Source organism: Chiroxiphia lanceolata, chromosome 4 (genome assembly GCF_009829145.1).
Source record: "Chiroxiphia lanceolata isolate bChiLan1 chromosome 4, bChiLan1.pri, whole genome shotgun sequence".
Classification (NCBI taxonomy): domain Eukaryota; kingdom Metazoa; phylum Chordata; class Aves; order Passeriformes; family Pipridae; genus Chiroxiphia; species Chiroxiphia lanceolata.
This window is the reverse complement of record NC_045640.1, coordinates 27,161,903-27,184,924: the sequence shown is the minus strand read 5'-3', so window position 1 is coordinate 27,184,924 and position 23,022 is coordinate 27,161,903. Positions and strand designations below refer to the sequence as shown.

Sequence of the window (23,022 nt, the reverse complement as noted above, 5' to 3'; positions counted from 1 at the left end):
CCCAGAACAGCATTTATCTACTTATTTGTCATGTAGGGGAGATTTACTGTGTGTGAAAGAGAAAGCTCTACTGTCAGCACCTGAAGCCAAGCTGAGGAGCAAGGATGGAAAGAAAAGAGCAGACATGTTTCTTGTACCTCACAGTTTGTCCTTTTGCTGAAGTGTGAACCAAAGCTGTCAGTCATATCAGGTCAGTCATGAGCCCCACTGAGTGTACCAAACCCCTGGATGACATGCCTAAGACACAGATCAAGCCATGTTCAAAGGGGACTTGAATGCTTGGTGGCTAGTGCCGGCACCTACAGGCACAGCTCTGCCAGCTCTCCTGCTGGGAGCACTGACAACTTATGCAGCCTGTACTGCAGCACTTGACCCAGAAAGGGTGCTCAGATTGTGTCTAGCCATATAAAATTACATCAGGTGAGGAAGAAACAGCACTTATTCTCCCCAGCACTTCTTAGTATCTGTCTGTGCAATTCAATTTCAAGTCTAATTCTTTCTGAAATGAAAGAGACAAAACACAGAAGAATGAACAAATTAGCAGAGGCACTTCACTGATAGGCTGCAGACTTGAGTTCATGTTCAGCCAGTGAAAGGAAGATGGCTGTGGCTACTAAGGAGAGCTAAACAGAGAGTTTGATCAAGTCTCTTTCACTGGTTTTCACACCGTTTTCCTCTGTTGGCTCACTCAGGTGTCTCCCTGCTCAGCATGCTGGAGTTTGGGACCTCCACCCAATGCTCCCGCCTTTCCAGAGTGAATGAGTTATTGAACTTGGACTTCTTCAGTGAGGCAAAAAATATCAGGGCCCCTTGTGAATCTAGTCAGTGTGTTTTCACTTCACAAAGAAGTCTGTACATGCATTGTTCGTTCTAAATATTTGTGTATATACTCATGACATAAATTTCAAACAGAAAATCATTTCACAAATAAACACAGACTAAGCACGGTACTTATATGTCCATGCACTAAGCATGGTACACGTCCAGCTTTGATCACTGATTTGTATATAAATTATGAACTCTGTGGTTACAAAAATTACTGTTTCTTTCCCCTCAAAGACAATATTTAATATAATGTAAATCACAAAATGTTTTTTTAGTACTGAAACTTACTTTGAGAACCAAGTGTCACTAAAAAGTTGTCCTTGCATAGCTTGGTCAGGTAGAGTCATGAAATTTTCTTTAAATTGGGGGTTGGGGGGGAAGACCCCTAGCCAGAGATTTATAACATCACTGAGTCACAGAAAACTAATTTTGGTAACAGCAGAAATCTGTGATTATAAAACAGAAACACACCTGGGTAGCAGAGCAACACAAGTAGTCAGGAGGAAAACTAAGTAAAATACTGGGTCTGTTATGTGCTTTTCCATGATCCAGTAAGAATTTGATCGTGGGTTGTGGGTTTTGCAGGTTGCTCCAAAAGCCAGAGTGAAGATAAAGTAAAACAGGATGCTGCCAACTATAACTACTGTATGTATCCAAGTCTGCAAAGCAGAAAAGGAAAGAAATTAGATTTAAGTTCTAAAACAGGAAGACCTGTAACACCTGTATATGTGTACACTGGTAAGCATGAACGTGCATACTCTTCCTCCAAGGGCAGCTGCTGAATGTACCAGAGGATACATCTGTTCAGATAATATTCCCAATTTCATACAAAAGGGTCCAGAAAGAATGGAGCCGTCTTTCCACAGTACATAGGTACCCCAACCACTTAATTTATTTTATTCTAATAAATTCATAGCTTTTCATTCTTTTGTGAAAGACATTTTTATGTCATTTGCCTTAGGTTACCACCTCATCTACTTGCAGCAAAGAAAGCTTTCTCAAGTAAATGGAGGCCAGATCTTCACGACACCACCCTTATGTATCTTGCTTGAGAGGTTAATTAGCTTTCTACACTGGAGTTTTCTGTAATTTCACACCTACACAACTATAATAGGAAACAACATTGTCACTGGTCTGACAGCTTGCTGACATTCAAAAACGCCAAACAAAACCCATTTAAGCCAAGTTCTCTATTCAGAGCATGAATACACGCATGCTATCCATATATTCTCAATAAAGACATTTTTATCGTGGCTGCCATGCTCCCAAGAGAACAATAAATCACAACTTGAAATTTCATCCATTATAAAACAATCCTAAAAAACATTTTTCAGAAAAAGTCAAATAAATAATAAAATCCATTAACCTGTGTCCTTCTACTGTAAACATAAACGTATTTTCTTTAAAATTATGCCAAATAGCCAAATATTACCCTTGTAAGGGCTATAACTTTATCCAAGGTAATGCAGATGCTTCAGCTTGCACAGACTTAATTAAAACTGCAATAATGTTTCCGTACCATACTGGTTTTCCCATTCTGGCATCAAAATACCCCTCCGAATTGTTCATCCTGGCAACAGAGTAGATCATCAGCTCCAAGCATTCAAAATCAACAATTCACATTGTTGTCTTTGAGATGGCAGCTTTGGGAACTACGGAAGTTTCAGTAGATCACTGGTTGATTTTATCATTTGCAAAACTGAACTGACATCCCCAAAATCCACCATACCCTAACAAGGCAGGATCCTTTCACTGTTTACAAATAATTCTGAGGCCAAATTTTATTAATTTTAGTCATATGAGTAATTCTATCGGTTCCAATGAGAGGTGCATTAGAAGAGCTCACTTGGTCACATAAGTATAATATTTAGGTTTTGGCCCTTTTATATGTATTCTGTTTTGTATATGAAGATCTTTCTTCCATTTCATTTTATTGAAAGCTGTATGCACATATTCTGTTAGGAATATACTGTTTTGGAAACAAAGTACTCACCACAGACTTGCACTCAATGAGAAGGTGAAACAGTATTGTGAAGAGCGCAGCTGTGTTTATAGGGTTTCCAAAAGAAAGAATATCTATGTCTGAGTCATAGTAAGTCTGTAAAGGAAGACAGCAGTCAGTGTAACATATTCTTTACATATAGTCCCAGTACAAAGTGTCATGAATAGTTTCAATACCATACATATTTGCATGCACACATTTCACTTCCATTCCAATGACAATCTTCTTAGTATACATTTATATATGAGGAAGAAAAATCAAATACTTCATTTATTCTCTGATTTGCCTAGGTTTTAAGCATGTCAAAATGTATAAACGTATTCTGTATCCAGCACTTACAAAGTAAGGCACAAAAAAGCAAACCAGACTTTGGTAAAAAGCATCCAGCAAGGTTATCCAGAGAGTTGAAGGCACGTAAGCCTGTGAGAAAAAAACATAATGGCATTGAAACAAACTGAACAAATTGCTGCATCCTTAACTAGCTTTAATTTGGATTTGGGGAAAGATTACATGCAGAAGTAATTCCATTTAGTTTCCCAATGAAAGAAGCATCTTTTGTGTTATAGTTATTAGAATGAAGATCTCCCTCCAACCATAACTGTTAGTATTTAAATCAGCAGCCACCTCTGGGAACTCTGATCTTACAGTCGTTTCTGTCAGAACAGACCTACTAGAGCTGTAGCTAACTGAGTACTAAGGAAAGGAGGGGGCTAGCAGACAGTGATGTACCCTGCACTTTACCATCACTGAATGCCAAGTCCCACTTTCTTCTTTGTCCATCCCCTTCTTTTTGGTACATGCTCTGCTTGACTTCTCTAACAATGTTTATCTAGTACATTGCTTCACCTGAAGTCTTTAATTTTTCTTATCATCCAAATGTCTGATAAGATCGGGTCTATGACTAAAAAGAGCCAACAAAAATTTTCTGAAAAACAGATTTTATTTGTGCACATATTGCACAGGCCTAGATGTTTTTCTAATAAAGTGCTTTAAAACAATGTTTGTCTGAGGTGAATCATGAAAGAAAGATAAAAATGGCTCAAATGCTGACCATTTCAACTTGCTTCAGGCCAAGCACTCTTTAACCTACCACAGATTTCTGGCTCATCATGTACAGCTGTGGGAGCTGCATGAGTATCTCTGCAGATACATCTTTGTCCAAGACACCGTAAATGATGGGTGGCACCGATGTAAAAAGGAGATTGAAAAGAATCAAGATCCAGTAGTCAGTCATTGATGTGCCTGAAAACCCACAGAAAAACTGGTACCAAAATAGGAGGTTCACGTAGGTCTGAAAAGTCAAAGACGACATGATAAAATGTTACTCACAGACAAGTGTTTTAAAAGCCAGGAGAAAACCAGGTAGATCCTAGGTCTGGTTACAGTAATCTGTGGAAAACTAGGTATAAATGCTACAGAGTTCATGCCATCTGACACTTGAAAATTATATTTGACCAGCATGCAGTTTTACACTTCAAAATCAGACATGACTTGTTTAAATAGTCATGCTGCCACCACATTAGTAATACCCATTACCCACTGTTTAATCAAATCAGACAATGGCTTTGAGTGGGAAATTCAGTCCAAGAAATATGAGTCTCTGGTCTCTGCAGACAAATGAGAAACTGAATTGTTTGACATATGCTTTTTGATCTCATTCACAACAGGAAGAGAAAAAAGAAAATAAAGCCCCACTAGACCCCTCAGTGCCCCCAAATATGCAAACTGTCTTCTCCATGGGATTGGATAGCTACATACCACATTCTTGTAGAAGTAGTAAAGTACCATGTTGGCAAGTCTGGTATAACACCAGTGACCATGGACAAGCAGCAGCTTCCTGAGGTGTCTAAACTGAGAGATTGCAAAGTCACTTGCCATCACAGCCTGCAACGCACATGAAGAAAAGGATATGCTACATCCAAACCGTTAAAGACAAGCTTCAGATACTGCCAAGTGAGCAACTTACCCGCTGCTGGAAATACTTATTTTGTGATTTTTTATATATAGCGCTTACGAGGTTACCCTCACTCAGATATCCCCTTCCATACAAAACTTTACAACTAACACACAGAGCTCAGCCCAACAAAGCATAGGCAGGAACATAGCTGTTGCCATTATTACCACACAAGTGCACAGAAATCACTGACACTTAGGCTGCTCATTTCCCTGCAGGACATGAGTAATAGGGAGCTCAGTGATAGGCAAAAAGATCTGTTGTTTGGAGCTTGACCTGCAGCATTCAGCTTCTGATTGCTGAGAATGCAATCTGCTGATTGCAGAATGCTGAGGCCAGGGCGTGAGCTCAGGCTGCGAGCTCAGGCTGCAAAGTCTTGCCTGTGTAAGGGTGTAGATTGTGGAGCTGCTAGGTCTCCAGCGTACACTCCAAAGTGATTTAAAATGGAACCTGACGTCATTTGCAGCTGTCTTTGGATACACTACCTGCATGCCTTCTTGGCCCGATATTCCTACACCAGTGTCAGCCACCTGGATCATACTGACGTCATTGGCACCATCACCTATAGAGAAAAGAAGGGAGAATCAGAACTAGCTTTGCAAGCTATCACATTGCTATGGATGTGGCAGGAAAATACAAATACCAAACACCAGAGAGTTCAGAGAAAAACATTTTTATGGCCAACAGTGCAGCCTATGGAAAACGCTAAGGAAAAGAGGATTAGTAAGTGGAAGGCCTGACTGAACTGAGCTATATTCTCTAAATGGATAATAGCTGTTCCTTTTGCCAGAATCTAGTTGGCATGCCAGAACAGAAAATACGGGTGTTTTAAATCAGAGCCAGTTATATCCCCTCTGCCTTCCTATTTTGGGAGGTTGTGACGGAAAGGAAAACCCTCTTACTTGCTGCTTTGCACACGTTACATAACATTGCATGACTGATGCTGTTCTTATCGCTTTAGATTACTCTAAGTTTATGGACTAAATTTACTAGTTCAGAAGACTAACAGCATCTTATGCTAGAGACAACTATGGTTCAAAGATTATCTTGCTTGCAAAACAAATTTTGTTACAGACACTAACAAAATACAGGAGAGAAGAAACTGGCTTCTACTTCTTTTCAGAGGAAGAAGAATAACCACAGGACTCACCTACAGCTAATGTCACTGCCTTTAGCTTACTTCGCACCAGCTTGACCAGGACACTCTTCTGTAGTGGCGTGGCTTGGCAGCAGACTACAGCCCGACATTTTTCTGTGAGTTCCAAGAAAATATTCTGTAGGCTGTCATGAAGGACATGCTCTAAAGTCCTTCCATCAATAACCAGGCCTGCACTGAACCCTGGAGCTTGGGTGGAGGGACTTGCAGAGACATTTCCAAGCTTCTGACTGGTTTTTTTTTTTGGCAGAAGCATTCTTCTGGATGTCTTCTAAAATTTTGCTCATTACCAAGGCACAGACATCCTAATCAAAAACAAAAGAAAGGCAACTTATTAAATACTGTTTGTATTCTGGCTCCCTTTTCAATTCATAGAATACTTACAGAGAAAAGGTCAAATGCAGCCCTTGTATAGCATTTCTCTTTAATCCAGAAAGGCTCAGACATGAACCTGAATAACCCTTTAAAATCACTAAGGATGCAGACTGTTGTTAATAAAAGGGTCTGTGATACAACTTTGCTTAAGTAGATTGGCTTGGGTATTGCATAAGGAGAAGGGAAAAAACTGAAGCAAGTCAGAAAACCTTCACAGACTATCAGGAAAAACAACTGTTAAGGATTCTGTAATGTTAATACAGCTTTCATAGAAAACTTTTGCTCCTTAGATTTCTTTTGTCTAGCATGCAAAGCAAAAAGTGCATTTCAAATCAGATTACAGGTGAGCTGCAGTGAATTGTTGAAGAACTGGCCTTGTAGAATTTTTTAGCTTGCCAGAATCAACATAAGATGCCCAAAAGTGTATTGATATCGACACATATAAAATCCGTGCCATACAGAAGAACAAATGTTCTCATTATTTTACTTTGAAATGCAACAGTATCAAATCCTATTTTTTGTTTCAAAACCCAGTGAGAGGGAAGAAGAGTACTACTCCAAAAGTGGCTCAGTTCCCACTGTCAAGTAAGATACTCATTCCCCAGTCGGGAAAAAAGCCAGAGAGAAGTGTTAGCAGAAATCAAACTCCAAGCTTTCCTCAAACACAACTGCATTAGCATCCTTTATTTTTCACTTTATTTCCCCCCCAGTTACTACTTGCCACACTATCTTTTATGGCATTTTAAGAAATACAAACTATAGTTCTTAAGTAACGTGTTTCTCTTAAGAGAAACAAAGAAAAATGAAAGGTCTTAGAAAAGTCCTCCACGCTTTGGAGAAGCCTCAGGTTTTATAGCTGCTCTGAGGAGGGACATTTCATACATTGGTTTTACCAGCAATCTCTCTTGTAAGCAATCCAAAATTGATAAAAATCAATTGAAAACCAGTTTCTTATAAGCAACCAGAAGAGGATGAAACGATGAAGTAGGATTAAACTTGCTATCCAAACCAGCATTTTTAACCACTCTCTATCACACAATTCAATTACTGGGTTGTGAGGGAGAAGGTGGTTTTTTTCTCTGATAAAAGTGTTGACAGATTAGTTTGAATTGTGTGCAATGTACTTTAATGAGATTATTCCTTCTATATCTTTGCAAGACAACCAGGGCTGAAGGCAAGTATTACAAAAAGCAACATAAAACTTAATTCAGTAGAATTTGCCTAACAGTAATACTCATACTGCTAATATGCTATAACTCACAGCCATTTGAAATGTCTAATAACATAGAATCATACAATCATTTGGGTTGACAAAGATTATCCAGTCCAGCCATAAACCTAACACTGCCACGTCCACCACTAAAACAAGTTCCTCAACACCACACCTACACACCTTTTAAACACCTCCAGGGACGGTGCCTCAACCACTTCCCTGGACAACCTGTTCCAATGCTTGACAATCCTTTCGGTGAAGACACTTTTCCTAATATCCAACCTAAACTTCCCCTGGCACAACCTGGGGCCTTGTTAACTCCCTAACTTATCATAACGGGAAATTAAGCAGTCTTAATTGAAACAATTAATCATAATTTAGGGACTGTATATAAAAAAACAAATGTTACATACATAGAAAAGATTTCACGTTACCCACATGGAAGGAAACCATTAGTTTTCCAGTATTTTCATGTTCCAAGAAATCATGCTGTCTTTGTTTGGTTGAGAAAGCAGAGAACATTTTGTTTCTCTGTATTATCCTGTGGTATAGCCTAACAGAATTTTTCAGCAGAGAAGAAAATCTAATTTTCCACTCACCCTACTTTGTGATTTAAGACTGAAGATTCTGTCATCTGGTTCCAGCAGCTTACAAGCATAGGCAATGTTGACAGCTGTCTCTCTCTTGTCACCTGTCAGCATCCATATTTTTATTCCTGCTTTCCGTAATGCCTGTATCGTGTCCGGAACACCCTCCTGCAGGCGATCTTCAATGCCAGTGGCACCTTAATTTAGACAAGCAGAAGGATTAGTGCTGCTGTATTTCCAAAGACAAAATGCTGCAAGAGTGACAGGACAAGATGGTTCTCTGCATACCCACATCCAAAACCAGACACCTACTGTGAAATGCTTGGAAATGGGAGGGAGATGGGGAGAGAGGAAGGGAGGGGGAGGAGTGAAGGTAGGAGGGAGAGTGGGATTAGGGGATTAAGGGAGGGAGGGAAAATGGAATTAAGAGAGGGTGGGAGGGTGGAGGATGCAGGGGGGGAGGGAGGGTGGGTCGAATTAAGGGATTAAGGGGGGGGAGGGAATGAGGAAGGTGGGGGGGATGGGGGAGGGAGGGTGGGATTGAAGGACCTGGGGGGAGGGACGGACAGAGGGGAGGGAGGGAGTGATTAAGGGAGGGAGGGAGGGAGTGATTAAGGGAGGGAGGGAGGGAGTGATTAAGGGAGGGAGGGAGGGAGTGATTAAGGGAGGGAGGGAGGGAGTGATTAAGGGAGGGAGAGTGAGACTAAGCAAGCACCTTGGCTGTATGAAGCCATTTAACATCCTTGTTCTCACTTCCATTTAACGTTAGGGCCAACCCATACTGGTTACTGTCACATCAGAGACACAAGCAAAAAAAAATGCCTTGGCCTGCAGGACAGCAGGACCCCACAGCAGCTAGACTTCTCTCTGCTGGCTTTAGTGCCAAAGGGAACCTGTATATCCTTAAAATGACATCAGTTTGTAGCACTCCTCTGGCTTCTCTCCAGAAACTGAAGCTAGTAATTCCAGAACTCTTTATAGTATCAAGGTTTATGGCATTTGCACTAAGCAGATATGGCACAAAATGAGGGAAGTAACACCTTTTTACACAATAGGACCTGTCTCTCTTCATCTTCTAGCTTCTAGGATGAGCTGCCTTTACTGCCAGTCTGCAGTTGCCCTTTTATACACCTTTTGAAACATTTTTTATTTCATTTCTGCACAGCTGAATGACCTTAAGAAGAATGGTTCCTGCAGAAGCATGCCTGACTTCCCAGCTCCATTACAGGAGGACACAGCACAACTATACCTGCTGTGCCACAAATGTAACACTGATGGAAAACACATCCAGAAGTGGGATATCTCTGAATGTTTGCATAGGCAGGCCTGTGATTTGTTATTATCATTTCATATGCTTATTAAAATGATATTTAAAAACTCTAGTTACACAGAAAATACAATAGTAATGATTACAAAAAAAAAAGACAGCAAAAAAATATTTACCCTTTACAAACAACAGGAGAGTACCAGCTGTCTTCAGTGTGTTTTACTAGTACAAATTTACTAGTGAGATTTATGAAAATTCAGGAGTGACAATAAATTCTAGGTCTGTAGAAAGCTATGTGTTACACAAATTGAGATTAGCACAGCTCTCTACAAGCAAATTCCAATTATGAGCATCATAAGCCATTTCCTGGGGGTTATAGCATTTTCTACATACCGAGCAAAGTTAGTTCTGTCTCAAGCCTCGTGGCAGATTCAAGCAGCAGCTTCTCCCTGTTGTCAATACTGGTTTCTGCTAAAAAATGATGATTTAACCACTCTGCATATTCTGCATCACTCATCACCTACACAGGGAGAGAAAACATCCGGCATGTATCTGTACTGTGTTTTCAATGGTGCCTCAGAAGTGTTCTCGTGGTTACTTCTGCTGCCCACATCCTGAGCCTAGAAGTGCAGCCCCTGGCAGAGCATTGCTCTGACATGTGCTCCAACATGTCCCTGGATTTAGTACGGTGTTCAGAGAGTTAGATTACTTACCCAGCCTACTCACTGGGACCCTGCGGGTTCCTGGAGCTGCCTGCCAGACTTCCACTTAGACGGAAGGCAGCAGTCCATGGACACAGTATTCTCTCCCTACTGCTCTTCAACTGCAACACTGGGACAGCCACAGAACCACTGCACAGCTGAGTACAGCTCGATGACTGCGCAACTACACAGCCTGTTCTTTCACTTTACATAAGGCTTTGTTTCAATCCCTAAGGAAATTTACTTCTGATCAGCTTTGAATTTAAAATGGAATCTCAAAACATCACTTAAGTTGTGCATGAAGAGTTTGTAACACTGCAAACTGTTTGTGACATCCAATAAAACAGGTGTGATTTAATTTGTTTTCTGTGCCTGGGATTCCAACTAGGGTAAGATTCATACAAGGAGGTCTGCTTAGGACTCTTAAAGAAAAATCAGAGTATTTGACAACCCCTGTTTCATAACTGGGCTGTTAAGCTGCTTGATCCTAAATTGACAACAGCTATGGCAATCCAACAGAAGTCAGGAATTGGTCTGGGTTATCTTACAGATTCCTTCTGAAAGAACATAAGGATAAACAAAATGCGGCAATGGAAGAATCTGTTTAGAAGCTGTGATGTTTGCTCCACTGGTGATACCTCTCAGGCTGATCACAGACTGCAAACATTCTTCAAAGTATGTATTAAAAGGAATACCTTCTTAGCAATACACAGAGTGCGCAGTCCTCTTCTGGCATAGTCATCCAAATGCTGCTGAGTTCTCTCTTTAATCTTCTCTTCAATTTCTGAATTATTAGTACATGCTATCACGCAAAAAGAGAAAGCAAATTAAACATGTTTGTTTAGGCTAAATTTTGTGGAAAATTTTGAAGGTCTAAATACATTCTTAAAACACCAAAATGTTTAAACTTTTAACTATGAATGTATCTTCATGTTTGCACCATGTGCTGTCTCTATAGTGAGCATGCAGTGCACCAGTCTGTACAAGCAGTGCAGATGAACCCATCTGGTACTGATATGTCTTTGCTTTGTATCAAAATCTTTTTCTAAAAAAAATTATTTTCTAAAATGAACTGGGCCACAAATACTCAAGAAGTTTTTACTGTCACTGGTCTAGTGGGAGGGACCCAAAAGGGCAGTTACTGAAAAGCTTTGATAAAAATAACTGTTAAGGGGTGGACTATTCAGACAGGCATTCAATTCATCTAACTTCGGAGATGCAAAAGTTAGGTTCCAAGTTTACCTTGAGAAACAAAGTAGGGAGAGGCACCTCAAGAATGAAATTACTGCCCTAGTAAGATGAAAGATTTTGGAGGTATTGTATCTGTCCCATGGCCTACAGAGGCTTTTTGTCTAGACTTTAGATGGCTTATGTTGGGCAAGTTAAAATCCACTCTTGAAACTGGAAACATTCCTCTTCCTTATGCATCATACAAACCAAACTTCCTTTTGCAGAAAGCAAGCCTTTAAATATAATTCCTTTATATTACTTTTCAAATCATAAAACTAAACAAATCCCACCACCACCTTGGAACATCTTCTGAACTTAAATATACTTAGGTATTTAATATACACAGGTAATATTTTCTCTTTACTCCCTTCAGTTAAAAATCAGTGACCGTTTGCTACGGCGTATGAATAAGTCAGAGCTTAAACAACGTGCATGGTGCATCCCTCCTGTGGCCCATTCAGAAACATTTACATCCACACAACAGGGCACAGCAGATATTATTATTACATCTAGAAACACAGAAATAATGAGTGGCTGAGGAAAAAAAAAATCAAAATGCACTGAGAGCTGACATCTGCTCCTGACACCTCTCTCCAAAAGTTGAGAAACGCCAACATAGGTAAAGGCTAGAGAGTATCTCATTCTAATAAACACCACTCACTGTGTAGCAGAAGCCAATGACCTTACTCACGCAGATGACCTTACTTTGCAACTGGAAATACTTCAGTTGGCTCCAAAGGGTCTGCTTAAGACACCATTAAATCCTTTGATTAACAGCTGCTTCTCTCTTTGCAGTTCCCACATCAGCATACAGAACAGATAGATCTAGGTGATGTGCAATGCTACCTTTCTGGGCTCCCCACAAGAACTGTTCACAGATAATACTTCTGCTTGCTTACTTGTCTCCTCTCATGCCATCATGCCATCTTTCACCTGTACTGAAGAATGTACAAGGTGAGCAAAGAATTACGAGTTCTATAGATACCTTCAGATGCAGTTCTCAACAAATCCATCATGACTGAGTCTGCACCTTTTGTGTACACCACCACTTTGTTGGAGACTGGATGCCGAACCACCACTGACATCCTTTTCCGCAGTGAATCAAAAGGCAGGATATGCAGAAGCTGAAACGTTAAAGATCCCAGACCTGCAAAGTCCACAGTTACTTGATCTGGAGTCCTAGACTGTAAAACGCATTTATAAGCCCTGGCAGCATGAACCAAAGCAGCTTCATCTGGACTCTCAGCTTCGTAACATAGTTTAGGTAAGGGAGATAATTCAATAGATGACACAGCACTGTTGGGCTCACAGCCAGCTACATTCACCATATCTAGTTCCTGAGGCACTTGGGAATTTTCTGGGCTGTCAGTATTGTGAGGTTCACCAGCCCTTTGAGCAGCTCCATCCAAAGCAGGTGAGGCCAGTTTCATTCTGAAAATAGACAGTTTTCTCACAAAACTATTGGGGCTTTCAGATGATGACTCCTTCACACTTGGAAGTGGAGAGGAACTCAGTCTTCGGATTGACAGCCTCTGGAACATTTGCCTGATATCCTCAAGCGATTTAATAGGCATCCTACCCAGTGAAGAGAGTCTCATCTGGAAAACAATAGTTAGACAAAGCATTTATGTTAAATTCTTCATATTTTATTATATTAAAGAAGGACAGCTTACAAACTATGTATGTTTCTTAATGAATGCAGTATTTTAAAATTTACCACAAGTTTGACTGCCTGTATTAAAGATGGGCAGTTCAACTAAACATATAAACACACGAGTACACTAAACAGCTCTTGTAAGACACTTCAGGTCTGAAAATTGGATGTGTTTCAAGTTTGATTCATGACTCTACGCAATACTTCTTTTTAGAACTTTCAGTAACGAAAAGAGTTAGTATGACATTGTAACTTTTAAAAGTTGTGGCAAACTGAACTGAACACTTTAATCCTTGTTCTGAATTAGAAGATATTTGTGAAGAATAAACCAACTCCATACCCCTCACAGTAACTAGCTACAAGAATTGCTAGAAACACAGTACCTTATCGATACTTTTTCAATGTTTTAAATTAAAGGTCAGTTCCTCTTTCCTCAGTGTTACAAAATAATTGTCTTTCTGTTACTTGGAACAGTCAGGAAGCTGACAGCTTACAACAGAGGAACAAGGCATGCAAGGCTGACACTCCTTTGTCACTGCTGTTGAAAAGCTAAGAATGAGTTACCAGAAAATATGTTCTTTTTGCCACTGAAAAGCATAAACTAAGGACAGACTCTGGCTTCAGTTCTACCACCATTCCAGCAAGTTGTAATGTGTCTCCGTTCAACATCATGGAAATAGAGACTAGGAACATCGCCCCTCCCTAATGCGACACTGAAATTTGCTGTTGCCTTGAGCTCTTTCATTCATTCTCTAATTGAGAACTCAGAAACCTCATGCCACATTGCTCTTCTCAACCTTCCTACCAGTGCTTGGAGATCTTCTACTCTGCTAGCAAATTATTCAGAAATATCTCCGAATATTTCTGAATATTCACCTCTACACTCTCACCTGTATATTTTTCTTCATCGCATTTAAGGAATAGCTAACTATAAACTATGAACTCAGGTGCCTCATCCACACACGGACCTCTAGGCTTCCTATGAAGCTTTCTGGGAATGCTTGGAAGCACAGTAAAATACCAGGCTTATTTATACACAGGGGGTACTTCATACACTACAGGATATGTTTTGGGAATGTCTCCAGCCATCACTGTAGGTTCACTGCCTAGACGGATGCAAAACTCTAGTCCTGCACATGCCATTAATATTTTTTTCAAAAGACCAAGTCAACAAATGGAAATCACCAAAGAATGGGGGAAGGAAATCGAAGCTGAACTTGAGTATCATCCTGCAACACAGTCAAAACTGGTAAAAAATGGGGTTATGAAAATCCCACCCTGAAAAAAACCCAAAGATTTAAAAAAAATAGTAGTATCTTTAAATATAGATTGTGTGCTCTGAAAACAACGAGTAGTCACTCCAGATTACTGAAGCAAGACAGTCTAGCAAACGCACCGTCAGTTCAAGGTGAGACCAGTTTATGTCACACTGTAAAGCATTTTTTCTTCAGATTAATATACATAAAAAATTGATCTTCCATATTTTTGTTGAAGTTCTATTTGAATAGTCAGGGAACAGGAAAAAGTGTTCTTAGTTCCAATATTCTGGGAATCTCCTGAGATTATTCTTATCTTTCAGCCAAGAGTAACCTATTTGTAAAGGCAGCCTAAGTGTTAGTGTATTCTTAAAGGAAGTTATGCTCATATATAGGAAAAAAACCCCAGATTATAGAAAAAAGTTACAATGGCAATTCAATTTCAAAATTTGTCTTGTAAAAGTTATGAACAGTCTATACACAGAAACAAAAAGATTGAAGCCAAGTTACCAACGTTGTTTTATACATTAACTCATTGCACTCTGTAGCTTTACAGTAATTCCCTTCTTTTTCTAACAGGACAAACAGAATAATTTTTTTATTGTCCGTTAATTGTTTTCTTCCTTTCGTAATCAAACCAAAATGGAGCTTGGTCATTTGTTAATATGGCCAAATAGCCAAAAGTGAAGCCTTCTTACCTTCTGACGTGGCTGATGGGGGACTGAAACCACAACAGTATTACAGATTGCCAGAGCAAGAAAGAAGTCAGCGATGTACATTGTCTCCAAAGATAACTTGCTGCTACCTTCTTCTGACTGTTGATAGGAATGAAAAGAAATTTGACTGAACTTCTCCAGCAGCTGTGTGTCTGGTATAACATCCGTTTCCTATTATGAAATGAACAATGTCCATTAGGTTATAAGATTAATCTCAGTCTCTGAAGTTTAAATCAGTTACAGAAGAATGAATGAACAACTTCCCTCCTGGGCTAAGTTAGTTATACTAGGAAACAGAGAAACACTTTGGCGCTTTCACTGCCTTATGCTAGTCTGTTGAAAATGTAAAACTTTATGCCCAAAGAGGTAAACAGTAAGGTCTTAGTTCACAGACACTTCTACAGAGATTAAGTATGATGAATGCTATTTAGACACCTTCAGGTACAGAAGTAGAGTTTTTGCCTCTCATAACCTCAAAGAAATATTGATCATCTAGATATTTCCTATTAAAAACAAAAGAAAATTCTAGAAACTTCTTAAAATAAAAGAACAAACTGTTATTAAGATGAAGCTGACAATTTTATCTGGAGTGGTCATGGACTCACAGCAGCAGGAACCAAAGCATACACCTTCATGATTCAATGAGTATCTGCAATGTCAGGTGCAAACAGGATGCTGCCAAGCCATCATGACAGGCTCTGATTTTGAGGGGAGAGAGAGGGGATTTCTTAAATGACAAGCACTCTTGATCAAATGAGGGTAAAAAGATACTCCCTAATGAATTACTTCAGAAATTTAGCATCAAACCCAACAGCTTTTACTTACAATGGGACTGCTGAAAGCCATGTGCCCTGAGTGGGGACCACCACCTGCTCCATCTTCCCTTATGAATGCAGGGTAATTACCAGATAACTGGTTCAAAGACTTTCTGTTCAAAGGTTCACACACAGCTCTGCAGTTGTGCCTCTGCCATTTTGACATATGCGTTGAAGAGCCGCACTGACAATCAACTGAATCCTCATGCTCTGAATCCATCTCTTGATAGGATTCCAACCTCTTTGCTAAGGAAAGGGAAACAAAATTGTTGTTCCATGAGCAAAAAGAAACTTGTCTAAAACACTGTCTAAAGGCTCAGGAACCAAAATTTTAAAATAAGGAATTTAATACATAGTTAAGAATAATCCACCATTAATCCACAACTTGCAAGAAGCCGTCACACTGACTTCCTGCTTGAGACACTGCACTTCAAGAGCACCATTCCACTGGACTGAATCCAGAAGAGGAAGCAAGAATGATGAGGTTTCTAGACAACGTGTCACATGGAAACAATAAAACTAGCTGGAGTTACTCAGTCTTCAGAAGAGCACACTGATGGGAACCAAATAATAGTCTTCAAGTGAAGGGCAACTGCACCACAGATATAAATGCGGTTCTATGGCCCACGAATCTAGATAGGAAGGTCAGTGCTGTAAAGAACCACTATAGCAAATGGAAACACTCCTATGCTATCATGTGCTTGATCAAGAACATACCCAAGTGTTTACACTGGAGCTCTCAAACAGTGTTTGATGACATGTCACAAGTTGAAATCTGAATCCAGAAAGCACTGGATCAGTGTACACTATTCAGGTTTCAACGTTTTACCTCTCACTGTGAAAACAGCATGCAATGAGCATACACTAGCAGTTCAGTACCTAAAATCCACAGACAGCATGGAAAAATTGTTTTGAGGATTGTGCGTTGCGTATTTATTTCATTGAAGTACGGATATGAACAATGGCATCCTAGGAAAAACAAAACATTAACACACAGACTTATCCAGCAACACCTCTAATTCCCTGTTTCTTTCTTATTTCAAGTGGTAGTTACTGTACAGGAAAAAGTGAAAACTGTGATATTATTCTGTTTTATGTAAACATAAAATCTATCCACAGTTCAGTCCCCAGCTCTGTTGCTCAAAATGAGATGGAAATAGGTTTATTATGTCACTTGTGAGTCCTTTTCCTTCTAGCAAAGCACAGGAGCTTAGTTATGTTCCAGAAATGAGGTACCAGATTTGTTACCCTGTTAGGTTTTCCATATTTCCTGTTCTCTTCTGTTTCTGGAACACAAATGAAAGAATCCTCTCATCTTGCCATTCTGATGAGTCAAGGAAAGCAGAGAGACCAGAGCTTACACCTTCCTTGGGAGGCTATCTCCCTATTGTCAACATGAAATTAGTAACATAATTCTTTTAAAAAACAGATAGATGGGAACATAACAAACCGTGGCTCTCCACAACTACCAAATACAATATCCCACATGAGGCATTGATACCTTTTACTAGAAAGCAACACCAGTGACTTAGTATGTGTTTGCAGAGGCAGGTTTGGACAACATGCCCATTCCACTATGCTTCTAGGCTGTTGAGAAGAACTGCATGCTCTGAGTGAAGTAACGTGGCACCTCCTGTAAAACCACACTGCTCTACTCTCCACGGTGCCATGGTGCAAGAGGCACATGTGACTTTAGACAGAACACCGCATGGGGGCACCTATATGGAGGACTATACTGAATCACAGGCATTGCTGTTGTGTGCTTCCCTCATGTGCTCCCTTTACCCTGGGTAATAGATATAAACACAGAGATAAATGTCCAGACTAGGTGGCTTGTATGCAAAAGCCTGTACTGTGTTGCACTGCAACTCTTACCATGTGTAGAAGGAGCCTTGCAAGCAGCAGCTCTATGCAACTGAACAAATACAAAGCAGGGCTAAACCACAGTACCTACCAAGGTTTCATAAAGTGATTTTCAGGGCTCATATAATTTCTAATTTGTTAGGAAGAAACCTATGCTTATTCTCCAGGAAAAAAACAGGGTGCAGGAGGAAATAATTACGAACATAACTAACACACTAGTAATTTTGGAAGATAACTCTATGTGAACTACATAGAGAAGCACATGTAGATATACTTTTCCTGGTACACTGAGACCTGAATCAGCTACAGTTGCATCATTCACACTACTGCTTGGTTTCTCTTCTGAAATACTTTTCCTTCCTATAGGAAATGCTCTGAAAACACATTCTACTTCTTAACTAAGTTGTTCATTCACCAAGTTTGAGACTTAAAAATATTTTTTTCTCACTTTGCTGTAGTCATCCTTCCCAGTACAATCATGCAAAGCTAAAGAATTATCTGGACAGCCACATCATAACATTTTCAAAATATGTGCAGAAATTGCTGTAAAATTTGTTTGCAACCATCTGATCCTGTGACAAAAGGAGGGCTGAACTAATTCACTGCTGTGGCCAGCAGGGTGTGCCTTTTGCTTGCAGTTGTGAGCAGTTCTATCTGGCAGCAAACCCACCAATACCACAAAGGGGGTTTAATACACAGCTGTGCTCCACATGTCCACCTGTCAGCACTTCCCCTTTGATCTCATATGGAATGCTTGCATTGCCCACCAGCAAAAGAGCAAAGGTCTGCAGCCGCTAGTACTTACACACGGTAACTGTAATAAAAACTTTGTGGTTTTATATAATTAATAAAGTAGCTAATTAAATAATTCGTGTCACTCTTCCCAGTTTTCTCTTGTGTCTGGAGTTGCATCTTCTCCTGGCTCCCATAAGGCTTCAAGCTGGCTCTCATGGTATGTATACTGAAAGATGGTACACTTTTAGACAATAAGATAGCAACTATCCGTTAACACCACCTGGTAACCTTTTGGCTAACAATAAACAGGTGTGTGTAAGATATAAGTAAGAATACAACAATCATTTTTGATGGAGGTACTTACCTTTGCAGCATTAACACACATATGGACACAAGTGATTGACTTGTACCTTAAAATTACTGTTAAGTAATGTATTAATACTGTTAAGTATGTAATTCATTTATGTTACTGTATCCTCAAGGGCAAAAGTATGTTGAATTGAAGCTTTAAGATATACTATATAAAGTTGGTACACTGCTACGTCAGTCAACAGTATGTTTAAACCCTAAAATGCTAGGTAAGCACTGGCGCTCTAGTTGGGGGAAAAAAAAAAGAGAGGAAAGACTAGATGGGCAATTTTCCAGTGTTCTGGGTTCTGAATATTCCAAGGAGAGAAACAAAACATAGTAGTCATGACTTCTTTCAGAGCAAGTAAAGGATATTACATTCATGGTATCAAATGGTATCATGTTGGAAAAATGACCCATGTGAACACAGGTTTAGTGTCTTACCATTTTCCTCATGGCAATACTCCTGTCCTGCAATGCTGCATCTCCGAAAAACCATCTTATTTTCAGTGAGGGTTCCAGTCTTGTCAGAGAAGATATACTGAATCTGGCCAAGGTCTTCAGCAATATTCAGCGCTCGACACTGAATAGTTGAATCTGTTTTCTCATGGTAAAAATCAATGTCATTCTGTATTAAATAGATCTGTCCCAATTTGACAATTTCAATTGAAACATAGAGAGAAACTGGGATCAAGACCTGCCAAAATAAAACATGGGGATTAAATAAAACCAAAGTCTTTGGCCAGTTACAAATATAAAGTAGCTCTACTGAAGTCAAAGAGTTACTCAAGGGTATAAATGAGATTAGAATATGACCCATGTTCAAAGCAGACTAAAGTTACCTGTAATAAAATTATCATCGTCCAGAACATATAGAACCCTGCTAATATTGGAGGAACCGATTTCCCATCTGGCTTGGGGATGTTAATAAAAGGTATTTCCGAATACCTAGTTAACCAAATTCCATGGCCTTGAAAACAAGAACAAGATAAAGTGATCAGTTGTATGTAAACTCTATCACAGTTCAGGGTCGTTGTGGTACCTGTTACACTCTGCAGTCCTTTCTATGCTTTTAAACTACCATTTTCTTTCTTGTTTTTTTCTTCTACAGGAACACAAATATCAATGCATAGAAAAAATACCTTACATGCATTTCTATCAACAGCACATCTATACAGCATATCTCAGAACTAAGGAAATATTAGCTACACTTCACAAACACTTCTTTTCCCCAGAAAACCCCCTCTGGCAATTAATTGCTATCCTTGCTTGTTCAGGTTTTAGTCTACCTGTGAACATGTCATCATTATTAAGTATTGAAGTATTTTTAAACGTATTTTAAACACCTTTATGATCTGTCAGAAAAGTTAGTATGTTTAGATACACTCAAGGTCACCATTTAATCAATCCCTAAAATATAAGATCATTACAACCCTAGTCACACTAGGTCTCTCACCTCAATGTGTACATCACACATTATCTGAAAAATCCCAAGAGAAAGTAGGAGTTTTGCAGAGCAGTAGTGAGAGAAAAGAGAAATCAGCCAGAGAAACAGGTTCCAGACCTAAGAACTCACATCAGAAATATACTTCTTGACTACATCCCAGATTAAACATGACAACATGAACTAAAACCTGGCAGCATTCCCAATTTTTAGGGAATTACACATGGATAAAGATTGACAAAATGAATCAACCCCCAAAAAAAACACTAAGCTGAGAGAGGAAAACAGTAGGAGTCTGGTGATTCTCACTTACCTATTGCTCCAGTTAAACACATCAAAATTAGAAGTAGAACACACCAAAGAATATCAGTGTTCACTTTTCTTTCCAATTTACTGCGCTTGTAATGAGGGCCATTGTTATTCAGCATGGCTTTGGTTTCATGACCTGCAACCAAAAAACAGGTTGAAATTAATTCTCTGATGACAGGTATCAGAACCACAAGTGCTTTATATTTCTAAAGCTCTGGGAAACAGAATATTTCTATTGACAAATATTTGACCAGTGATTATAAATACAAGCAAATTAATTTCTCATACAATGCATGAATTCTGTTGTAAAGAAAACTGAACAAGCTAAATCAAAATCTGTCATGTGTACATTACCTTTTGTCACTAATGTTCCTTCCTATAGAAACAACCTCATTCTTGATCCCTCTGTATTATTTCTAGTGTTTTCTACAAAATCCTACACCTCTGTTACAACTATCTGGCTGGATACATCATATTGATTAGTTTAAAAACCTCTGCCCTTTGATGCAGAACACTGAAGAACAGCACTACCTTCAGTTTCAGATAAGAAAAAAATCCTAAGCAAGCCAAGAATTTCCATGTCCACTTCAAAACCTGGGTTTACCATTGCAACTAATAGTTAAGGACAAGGGCCTGTTCACACGCAACAGATCTGTTCTTCCAGTAACAATTAGGCATATCAGTTTTTTACATTGTTAAATCAGAAGCAAACTTCCCCCAGACATGAGTTCTTAACATTTCTAGCTACAGCTGCCTTCTGCTGGATTCAAGCTTTTGCTCTCCCAATTCCCCTTTGCATGATACTGTTTTTTAGGGCACATAACCATCTTGTGTGCAAGGCAATCTGTGAAAGCCAGGGTGGTTCACTAACCTGCATAAACCACTATGCCTACAACAGCTTCTGTGTTTCTTACTGTGCATCCTCGCAGGAGTAAGTTTTCCTTGCTGAGAGCCACTCGATCCATGTTTGAATGCTCACTGTAAAAAAAAAAGCACATCATGTCAGCTGTAGGACTCCAGCAATTACAGTCAGGCTTTGCAAAACCACTGGGGAGTAGACTTCCCAAAGAAGCTGCTAGTCACTGACCCCCATTCTGACATTACTGATTGGACTTTTCAAAAGAATGGAGTAACATTCAAGCAGATCACCCTTGAAAATCCAAGCATGAAGGCACTGCATTACAATTTTCTTGTGTTTATAAGCCCAGAATTTGCCAGCTGTCATATGAGAAGTAGGCAACACTACTGAAAAGAGATCCAAGACAAACACTGGAAGTTTGAAACCCTATAACTTCTACTTGGACTACCAGCATCAGAAAAAATTTGGAGAAAATAGAAAATATGTTTAAAATTCCATTTTAAACATATTGAGAGCATCACCACTCCTGTGGTATACTTTCAGTGCAGGCAGGCCCACTGTAAAGGTGCTTCCTCAGACTAAGATTTATATATATTTATTTATCTTCTCAAATATCTAATGTGTCAGTGTGCAAAGGGAAGAATATAGACATAACTCTCAAATCCTGAAAATCAGTTACCCCATAAAACAGCATTTTGTTTTCCTACTGTCTACAGAAAATCATAAACCTGTAAGAATCATAGAATGGCTGGAGTTGGAAGAGACCTTAGAGATCATCTAGTTCCTTAAGGTTCCTTCCAACTCTGACTCTGAAGAAAAACCCTAACTCTAACCATGAACTAAACCTGACAAAAAACCTACAGCTAGAAACACTGGTGATAAGGAGTTTGATCAAGTGATTGATGGTTACAGAAAACAAATCAATTGCCCAATCAGGCCATGCTCCAGATCAAATACTGTAGAGGTCACACATTATGAAGGGCAGATTTGAAACAGCTATTTCAAGTATGAAATACACAATTGCAAAACAGCCTGAACTAAGATGTTAAAAATATTCAATACAAAATAAAAAGCACCAGTTCACATTTTGCTGCTCAGAAAATCCCTCTGGAGCTCTATCTGTTGGGATGCACTCAGAAAGGTAGTGGTGCAAACTGATTTCTATCTATATTGTTATTTTTTAAAGCAAATATTACAAACTCTCTGAAAATTAGTAAGAATGACAAAGCAAAAGACAGAAGTTTAAAGAGCCATCAAACATACTTACACAAAGCCTCGGAATCGACTGAGGTTGTTGTTAGGACTTTCACACTCTATTCTACTGGAAAATTCCTCTGGATCAATTTCAGAGACCTAAAGCCACAGGAACAAAAAAACCCACCAAAAAACAGAACTCAGACAAAATGAGACAGAACTTAAAAACATCATAAACTCATAGGTTCAGATATTGCTATCTTTGAAACTGTAGGTTGTGGGTGGTGTTGATGGTCTCCTACCCTGCATAAATCAGACTTACAAATCATAGAACGACTTTCTAGTAAATATCAAACCCTGACAAGTATCAGTTGCATTGCTGATATTCTGAGAGCACTAGAAAGGAGAAAATGGGTGGAAGGGTAAGAAAGAAGAAAACAACAAAGCCAATAAGAACATCTAAAAGGAAGAGATTTCCCATAGGTTTTTTCATTATATGGAAAATAAAAGAAAAAGAAG

General features: G+C 39.3%; 1 protein-coding gene across 1 annotated transcript in view; it reads right to left on the bottom strand.

The window, feature by feature from the left end:
• The window catches only part of ATP10D (ATPase phospholipid transporting 10D (putative)), a 44,593-nt gene that overhangs the window by 5,630 nt on the left and 15,941 nt on the right, over positions 1–23,022 (bottom strand). The window contains 20 exon segments of the mRNA XM_032685324.1: positions 1,297–1,484; positions 2,819–2,923; positions 3,167–3,247; positions 3,918–4,118; positions 4,586–4,711; positions 5,267–5,343; positions 5,932–6,114; positions 6,117–6,171; positions 6,174–6,242; positions 8,125–8,309; positions 9,773–9,899; positions 10,776–10,882; positions 12,296–12,908; positions 14,919–15,107; positions 15,762–15,997; positions 19,142–19,394; positions 19,540–19,667; positions 20,455–20,586; positions 21,322–21,428; positions 22,577–22,662. Of these exon segments, the coding sequence (XP_032541215.1) occupies positions 1,297–1,484; positions 2,819–2,923; positions 3,167–3,247; positions 3,918–4,118; positions 4,586–4,711; positions 5,267–5,343; positions 5,932–6,114; positions 6,117–6,171; positions 6,174–6,242; positions 8,125–8,309; positions 9,773–9,899; positions 10,776–10,882; positions 12,296–12,908; positions 14,919–15,107; positions 15,762–15,997; positions 19,142–19,394; positions 19,540–19,667; positions 20,455–20,586; positions 21,322–21,428; positions 22,577–22,662 (3,248 nt within the window).